Source organism: Mastomys coucha, unplaced genomic scaffold (genome assembly GCF_008632895.1).
Source record: "Mastomys coucha isolate ucsf_1 unplaced genomic scaffold, UCSF_Mcou_1 pScaffold14, whole genome shotgun sequence".
NCBI lineage: Eukaryota > Metazoa > Chordata > Mammalia > Rodentia > Muridae > Mastomys > Mastomys coucha.
This window is the reverse complement of record NW_022196896.1, coordinates 119,595,928-119,605,435: the sequence shown is the minus strand read 5'-3', so window position 1 is coordinate 119,605,435 and position 9,508 is coordinate 119,595,928. Positions and strand designations below refer to the sequence as shown.

Sequence of the window (9,508 nt, the reverse complement as noted above, 5' to 3'; positions counted from 1 at the left end):
GGGGGGGGACAGAGATCTCCTTGAAAGCCTCTGGTTCACAGGCCCACAGGGTAGCACCACCCACAATGGGCTGAGTTCTTCCCCATCAACCACTTAACACCTCGCAGGCAGATCTTCTGGTGTTTTTTTCTCACTTGAGGCTCCCTCCTTTCAGATAACTCTAACTTGTGTCATGTTAACATATAATTAACTAGCACCTCCACCCAGCCAGGCCGATCATCTTTTCAGTCCTCTGCAGCTCAGACGCTATTAGCTCTGCAAGCTTTCCCAGAAGGCCCTGTGCTCACACGGCCAGATGGGTGGCCATCTCAGCCCAAGCCAGCTTCAGGGGTTTGGTGAGGCTCCAGCACCCTGTGGGCATCTGGGTCATCAACAAAGGCCCAGGTGAATCCCTCTGTGCCCGAGTCACAAGACTGGAAGGTGTCCCCACACAGAATACAGACACACAGGGGGCACACGTACACAACACACACACATGCAACAAACACACAGAGAAATACGCACTTAGAATTTAAATTCAGATGCATATTTAAACCACTATACTGGAGAAAGCTTAGAGAACATGGGAGCTAAGCAATCACATGTTTTAAAGAACAAGTACATGATGGGGGGGGGGAGAAAGAGAGAGAGAGAGAAAGGGAGAGAGAGAGAGGAAGAAATTGAGATCATTTGGATCTTAAATCGGGCAGATAAATTAGTGTTTCCTCCTTTAGCTTCTGGGAAATGTTTCAAAGCAGGGCAGAACAGAGAGTTTTTATTTGCAAACACTATTAACCATTTCCTGTTTCAACCCCAGCACCACCTATGAATCAGCTTGTTACCTGGGCTGCAGAGCCCTGTGCCCCCACGATGCTTCACTCTATCCAGTAGGGCACCATGGGTTTGGGGGTCTAGATTCTGGCCACCTCTCTCTACCTTCTGTTTTCCTTGGAGCTGTTTCAATATGGTCCTTTGGTTTCCTGAACGTTCTGTCCCTGTCCCCACCTAGATGGAAACTTGCCATTACCTCCAGGGTGTGGGGATCCCCTCTCCCCAACTTTCCATCTCTGCTGCTTCTGTGTCACAATCTTGAGGTCAGCACCCTGGAAACTCACGCTTGTCTGCCCTGTCCAGAAGGAAGGGAGGCCCCCTGGAGGACTTCCGAGGACGCCTGTCCATGATCCCCACCAACTAGGATCTTCCTAGTTGCCACAATGAATCCACGCCACCAACCCTGGCTCAGGAATCAAAGGAACAACTAACAGGTTGACATATAACAAGAGAATGCTTCGGGGGATCATGCCACCCAGAGCAACAGGCACCTGCTCTGCCATAGTGTGCAGGCAGCTGGCACAGTGGAATAGCGTGTGTGTTGGGGATTGTGCACAGACTGGGAGGGAGTACGTGTGTTAGAAATTGAGTGTCTACTGGGACATAACATGTATCTTGGAAGACAGCCTGTGTATGAGAGGAAAGCATGCGTCCTGAAGAACACATGTGTATTGTGGGATAGTATTCGTGGTTTAAGCCTGTGTGGGTTCTATCATGTATTTTGGGGATTGCCTATGTGTTGAGAGATAGCGTTATGTAGGAGATTGCTCTACAGGGTGGATCTCATATGTATCTGAAGATAGCTTGAATATTAGAGAACAGCATGAGCCCCGAGGATTGTGAGTGTTTATTGCAGGATAGCCTATGTGTTTGAGATTGTGTGGGTTCTAGCATGTGTGCAGGGGGTTGCATGTGTGTGGTTCTTGGCATAGGCAAACAAATGAGGGCTACCCTGGCCCCGGCCTTGCTTCTCACTGCACTACTAGGGAGGAAAGAGGAGAGAAGGGGAAAGTAAGGGCCAGAGATAATGAAGAGGAAGGAGGTACAGCAGAAGGGGGGAGGAGAGAGACAGGCAGAGGTTCCCTCCCTCTCCGTGAAAAGATGTCCCAGTACCTGCAGGCCTGGGGTGCTGTGTAAAGCCCCAGGGATGGGATGACAGCCTGCTGCTCTGGCTCCTGCTCCTCTCCAATCCTCATGAACTGCTGCTCTGTATAGTCTGAGTCCCATAGGAAGATTCTAGATAGAACATCAGAGCAAGGCTGGGTGGGATCTGTCCAGAATTCACAATAGGCCCGTAGCCAGTACCTAATCACCTAGCCTGGATAGATGGGGACACTTGCTACCCTGAGCATGCCTGAGACCTCTGTAACAGCCAGGTCTGGGAGGGGATCCCCCTAGCTTCTGCCCACAAACCCCATACAGAGACTGGAGGCGGCCAGTCTGTGCCTCACACTCTTTTTCCATTTCTGCGCTGTTCAAAGTAACGTTTCCTTCCCCACCAAGCTGGTGCCTCTGAACCGGGGTGGCTGAGGCAGCTGCCAGATGGTTTCCAGCTTGTTTTAGGGTGGTGAGACCCACACATCTCATTGCTAATATTAGCAGTTTCGTTTTCCCTTTTTCCCATTCACTGTGGCAAAACAGAGAACAAAACTGTTAAATAATCAGAATGCCCCAGAAATGACTAGCCAGCCGGGTGTTATGCAAGAAAGCTGGCCCACCCCACCCATCCCCAGGGAGACAGGGGCTGGACAGGCAGGGAGTGAAGTGGGTATCCACCTCCTAGGGACTGAGGAAGGTTGACTGGGAAAGACCTAAAACTGTGTCCACCCCAGCCTGGTGTTAGGTCTCTCAGGGCGAAGAGAAAGATCCAGGGCAGCAGAGCTAGCAAACCTAAGACAACTGTAGAAGCAGTTGATCCAGGCAGCAGATCCAGGGTCTTAAAAGGAAGAAAAGCCATGAAAGAAAGCAAGACCAGGCCCAGGGGCTTTCTGAACCTACGGGGGCGCCTGGGGAAGAAAGGCATCTTCCCGGGGCTTTGCTCCTCAGAAGTAAACGACTAAGGCATAGCTCAGGGGATTCAAGGCCACGCATGGCAGACGAGGTAGGGGAAGGTCCAGCTCATCCTCGCTGTGGCCATAGGTACCAAAGCCAGGGAAGACACCCACCTTCGAAAGGGACAAGAGTCTAGCCCTAGTTTCAGACTCTTTCAGCCCCGGGAGGTAGAATCGATCGGTGTACCAGGAATGGAAAGGACCAAACCAACCCACAAGAGGGGCTTGAAAGAGAGGACCCCATAGGGGGGGCACGAAGCAAGAACAGCTGGTCTTCTCTCCCATCTCTCCATTCCCCAGTCTCTCACTAGTCCCTTACCTGCTCCTCCCAGGCATCTTTCCCTCCCACTCCCCTCCCCCTTCCATGCCCCTCCCCCAGCTCTAGTCGCCAGTTCTCCTACCCCTGTGGAGGTGGAGGAAGAGGGGGCGGGAGCCAAGAACACGTCTCCTCCCTCCAACATGACCCAGGACAGTTTCCTTTCCGCTACAGACAACTCTGCCTGAGCAGCTGAGGAGGAAGAAGAGACTGCGACCGAAGGCGGCACAGCCAGGGGCTCTTGGGCATGTGGGTCCGGCAGGTACCCTGGTCATTCGCTTGGGCTGTGCTGCAGTTGAGCTGGCAATCAGGGTGGCTTCTAGGTATGTGGCTCCTAGAGATGTGGGATCAGGTTTGGTGGCTGGGTCCGGGCTTGAAGAAACGTTCACCCTCGGTTCCTATCACTGAAGGAGAGAAACACCTGTGTCCCTGGTTTCACAGATCGGCTCCTTTCTTAGCCCTAGGTGGGTTTTACAAGTGGAATGCCCCCTTGGGGCTCAAAATCCACCCCCTCCTTGCTTTTAGACAGACAGGACATTTGTCTAACCTCTCTGTGGCGCAATAGAAGGTCTGGACAGAGCTCTGACCCATTGTGGCCTTTCTTCAGGATTCTGCCAGGCCCTGGTATCCTCGGCTTTTCTCTGTGTTTTCCTGTGGTTGGGGACATCCCTACACGGGGCCCGCCCTACACGCTGTATAGATGACTGAAGATCCGAGGAGTTTAATCAGCCGTCTATCCTCATAGGCAAGCTTCCCATGCTAGCGTTTGTGGGGGACTCCTGAGTGTATATATGCCTAGCCTCATAGCATCCATGGTGGACTCTGGGGGCAGAGGGGGTAAAATAGAGGGGTACAGGAATCCCTGTTCAGATTCCTCTCAATGAAAACTCAGCCCCCCACCCCGTGCTCCTCACTACCCGGTACCCCTTGACCCCAGCCCACTACCCTCTGCACCGAGGGGGCCATCACTGGGAACCCAGGACCAGGGGGACCAAAGTTCCCCCTGGAGATCATCAAGCTCCTGGAAGTCATGGAAATCATATGCAACGCGTGGACGTGTGACCCAGACAAGCGTATGCTCTTGTGCTGCCTCAATACGTCTTTGACCTGCAAGGATGTCCCTTTGCTCATATGAAGGCCCAGTCACCTTCACCCCCCATAAAAGCAGGATGAAAGACTGAGGGCCGGGTGCTCGCCACCACAGGCCCTCTCCTGGGTTGCAGGCCAAGGCTGGTTGGGAAGCCAGGGACATTTTCCCTCCGCATAGCCTATGAAGACAGCCCATGGTTTGCTGTCAAGGCTGGAAGGAGGAAACAGACCTGAATATGGTAGATGGTCTGAGGCCCTATGGGTGGAAGATGTCCCTTGGGGGAAACCTTGTCGAGAAACCCAGGGAACAAAGTCGGAAGAATTATGTGTCACTGGACAGAAAGGGGACTATGACTCACTCTAGTAACCTGGCACACTGGGCATGTCCCCAAATGAAACTTTCACGAGAGAGTATGGAAATACAACTGTATTTATGCAGGGCCTACTATAGACTGTGTCTGACAAATGTCTCAAAGCTGGCGTGCCTCATAGAACACGTCACAGGCCAGTGCCATTTGGCGGCCGTGGACCTTTAGTCTAGTACATTTCTTCCTTCCTGATTGAGTGCCCTTCTTTCTCTCTGTCATTGCCATAGACATCCCCTCTCCTCTCTGTGTGTGTGTGTGTTACAAGTCTCCCAACCTCAACAGCAGCTGTCTAGTGTCTAAGGTGAAGAAAATTTAGGCTCGGAAACGGATCGTCTCATACTCAGACTAAAGACAGTCCTAGTGGAGCATGCCTGTCAAAATTCAAGACGAGCCTGAACTGCCTTGTAGCAGCCACTTTCGGAAAAAAATAGTAATAATAATTAGTTAGTCCGTAAAACCATTGGTAAGCATGGTGACCTTTGGCTTGTCTTGAGTTCAGTCAGCTCTAGTTCAGAGAGTTTATGAGTACATTTTCCCTATGTCTAAGGAACACTATCAACAGGTATCCTGGGCCTCTGGCTCTTACAACCTGATCACACACTCTTGGGTGATTTTCCTTGAGCTCAGAGGTTTCACTACAAATATACCAGTTACTGTCTCTACCATTTTCTCACCTACATTTTTCCTTTTACTCTTTTGGTGTTTGTGGAGGGAGTGCCTGTTTGTTTGTTTGTTTTATTTTATCTTACCATATGGGGTGTGGCCTGTGTGTATGTGCATCATGTTTGTGCCTGGTGTCTAAAGAGATCTGAAGAAGCCATTGGCTTCCCTAAAACTGGAGACATAAATGTGTGCTTGTGAGCCGCCATGTGGGTGCTGGAAATGGAATCTGGATCCTCTGGGAAGAGCAGCCAGAGCTCATAACTGCTGCGGCATTTTTTAAGCCTCTCAACTTCGATTAGATGGAAACAAGTATTGCCTCGCATGGGCCATGAGATTCACTCAGACCACCTGTGAAAACTGCCAAACATATCCTCAGACACATTTCTTAAGGTTAGATTTGCTTTTGTTAACTTTATACTTTTGAAAAATGTACACTGAGCCGGGCAGTGGTGGTGCACACCTTTAACCCCAGCACTTGAGAGACAGGTGGATTTCTGAGTTCAAGGCCAGCCTGGTCTACAGAGTGAGTTCCAGGATAGCCAGGGCTATACAGAGAAACCTTGTCTCAAAAAACCTATATATATACACACACATATATATACACATGTATATATACATGTGTATATATATGTGTGTGTGTATATACATGTGTATATATGTGTGTATATGTATATATGTATATACATATATATCATATATATGTATGTGTATACACACCTGTATATATAACTTATGGAATCCACTTATCTTTACTTATGTATGCACACTTATGTGTGTCCACTTGGGACTGAACAACCCATGTGGGAATTCGATGTCTCTGAGGCAACTGATTCTCCCTCTGTCATTAGCTTCCTATAGCTCTTCATATAGGGATAGGACCATGTGGCATTCCCTCTGTTCACAACTGTGTGTCAAGTGGTGTTATAATTATGTTTGTCTTGTGTTCGGTCAACCATGGTTCAGAGTTCATGGGTATGATTTCCCTATCTAGAGAACACTATCAACAGGTGTCCTGGGCCTGTGGCTCTTAGAACCTTCTCATACTTCCTACTGTGAGCCTTAGGCTCAGAGGACTCATCCCACACATACCTGTTGGAGTTACGAAACTCTCGGTCACCTAACTCTCTCTGCATCTTGAACAGCTGTGTATCTCTGCAATCATCTCCTTATGCTGCAAAAAGAATCTTCTTTGATAAGGGGTGAGAGAGCTAGACTTACCTGTATAAGGATAGATATTTAGAAAACAGTTATAGATGATAGATAGATAGATAGATAGATAGATAGATAGATAGATAGATAGATAGAAATACATTAGTTTAGAAATTGACTTTTTTTTTTTGAGACAATGGCTCATTAGATTCCCCAGGCCAGTCTTAAACTCAAAGTCACCCAGTACCAGTCTCACAAGTGCTGAGATCCCAGGCACATACAATTTTACAGCTGTTGGTACAGCCTTTGTTGGCTTGGCAGGATGGTTGTCGCCAAGTACCACAGTTGGCAGAGAGGGGCTTTAGGAAGCTTTGTCTCAAACTTGAGGTTCTTTTTTTTTCTCCCAAGCCAGTGTTTCCTCTGTGTAGCCCTGACTGTCCTGGAACTTGCTCTGTAGACCAGGCTGGCCTCGAACTCAGAGATCCTCCTGCCTCTGCAGGGACTAAAGGTGTGTGCCACTACTCCCAGCAGGCTTCAAGTTCTTAAGTTGGAACCCAAGAGAAGAGGATGTTAAGTCCCTATAGCCCAATATGTGCCAGGTCCCCTTCCTGCCTCTGAGTTTTCCAGCAACCTTTAGGTTTCTTGGTATCTAGACACATCTGCCACTTCCACCTTTACCTGCAGGTATCTGACAGTGTTCATAATTCCCTTTCTACACCGACACCAGTCCTACTAGCCAAGGCCTTACCCTACTCCTAGGTGGCCTTGTCTTATCTTAATTAATCTTATAGCTAGCTCCCACTCCTATCAAAGTTCTAACCTGAGGTCCTGGGGTAAAGATTCCAGAGTGAGGTTAGGAACAACTCATCCCCCCTCTCCCACTTTCTCACATCCCGGTGAGGTTCTGGATCACGAGGCATCAGTAGTAAATGTTAGAAAACCCTCTATCCCTCATCCTCCCAAGTCCTCTGGGAACACATCCCCACCTGGATACAGCTAGAGCTCTTGCATCATGCTTCCAGCTGCCTTGCTTCTCCCTGGCTGCGACCCTTGTGAGAGATGGCTTTGGCTGAATGTCTGTAGGTCTCCTGCTTCTCCTTTGGCTTGGTGAGCCTGTGCCCTTAGCAGCCTAGGCAGGAGATGTGGAGTGTCCGCATCATCCCACGTCTACTTGAAACAATAGTCCTGCCAATTCCTATAGGTGCCCTTATGGGATCCTCACACTAGGGATATTTCTCCAGGTGGACATGGGGAATACGATCCATTTGTAACGAATAAGGGAACCCCCGACACCTGCCTGACCATGCTTTCACCCTGATGAGTCTTGCCTAAATAAGGTATTGTGTGCATCCGTGTGGTTATGATCTGGCCCCAGCACTCAGGAGCCTGTAGTCTGCAGTGAGCTTGCCCTGTGGCCCTCCAGCCACAGGCTCTGACTAATAGGACTCTCCCTCTCAACCTCCCAATGCTAACCAGAACATGCTACCCACCCATTAACTCTCTACACAAATTCAAGAGCAAGCTCAGGGAACTCAAGAAGCCCCCTGTCATTTCTGACTTCTACCTTCCATGCAGAACTTGTAAAGGCTAAGAAGCCCAGGAAGGCTCCCTGGGGGAGGTAGCCTTGCTTAGTGCCTTTTCTGTTGTTGTAACAGAACACCACAGACTGCGTGATTTATGAAGAACAAGGTTTGATCATCACAAGGTTCTAGGAGTTGGGAGTCTGGTGAGGCCTTCTTGCCAGCGGGGTGTCTGCAGAGTCCCCAGAGTGGTTCTAGGAATCCCGTCGAAGGACAGAGCAAGTATGCTCTGTCTTACAACCCAGCCTCCCCCTAGACAGCACTCAATCCATCGATCCGTGATCGGCTTCCCAGTGGCCTCCGCAACTTTCCCTTCCCACTAGTGTATTACTTTGGAGTTAGTGTTCTAGGGACAGACCTTCACTGATGGCATGATCCCGGGATGAAAGCTCCCAAATAATTTGTACAGAAATGGGGCTGAAGAGCAAAAAGCTAGCAGGGGTCCTCCAGAGGCAGGGGTCCTCCAGAGGCAGGGGTCCTGGCATGGCTTGGGCAGGGGAACGGGGCTCTATCACAATATGACCCCCACACCTCACTAGGTTAGTAGAAAAGATGAATTCAACTAGGCTGCCTCTGGGTGCATTTCCAAGAGGTCCCAGCCAATCCTAGGTTCTCATATCCTAGTTAAAGATTCACGAGATGAGAGACAACGTGCCCTAAACATGAAGAGAGGGCCAAATCTCCTCAGTGGCATGCACACTACCAAGTAAAAGGCAGGCTCCTCTGCTGATTTTTACAAATGAAAGGTGTGTGTGTGTGTGTATGCATACTTATGTGTGTATGTGTTTATGTGCATGTGTGTGATCATGCATGTGCAGGCCAGAGATCAACATCAGGCATCTTCCTTAATTTCTCTCCACCTTAATTTTTGAGACAGGCTCTTTCTCTGAGCCTGAAACTCACAGATTTGTTGGAAAGCCAAGTTAGCTCCCCAGCGAGCCCCAGGGGTCCTCCTGTCTCTACCTTCCTTCCCAGTACTGGGATTATAGGCACACGTGTGCTACCACATCGGCCTTCGGTGCTAGAAATCAATCTCCAGCCCTTTTGCTTGCTTGGCAAACACCTTAGCAACTGAGCCAACACCAAAGACCCATGAAACTTACATGTGTGTCGGTTTTGATGTCTGTGAGGCCAGAAAATGATATCTTGCCTTATTGCTCTACTTTTATGCAAATTGTACGCTTTATTGACTAACTCTGAGTCACCAATAATGACTCAGTGTCACCAGGAAAGAAAGAGGAGCATGTCCCCTTGGAGTCATTTAACCAAATTCTCTATTTCATGCTCCACGTGTCTTCCATCCTCTGTCTGTCTGTCTGTCTGTCTCTCTGTTGTATGAGTCTTAATCTCTGCCTGCCTGAAGGTTGTCTTATGAATCCATCCCTGCATCTGTGAGTGGTGTCTGTCTGTTGTATGAGCTCTGTGTGTGTGTGTGTGTGTGTGTGTGTGTGTGTGTGACAGAGAGAGAGAGAGAGAGAGAGA

At 49.3% G+C, this 9,508-nt stretch overlaps 1 protein-coding gene across 1 annotated transcript in view; it reads left to right on the top strand.

Moving 5' to 3' along the window:
• The first annotated feature begins 3,362 nt into the window (after window positions 1-3,362).
• Window positions 3,363-9,508, top strand: part of Pdcd1 (programmed cell death 1) — a 14,094-nt gene continuing 7,948 nt past the window's right edge. The window contains exon 1 of the mRNA XM_031368941.1: window positions 3,363-3,500. Within this exon, the coding sequence (XP_031224801.1) occupies window positions 3,425-3,500 (76 nt within the window). The 5' untranslated portion in view covers window positions 3,363-3,424. The remainder of the gene's footprint in view (window positions 3,501-9,508) is intronic.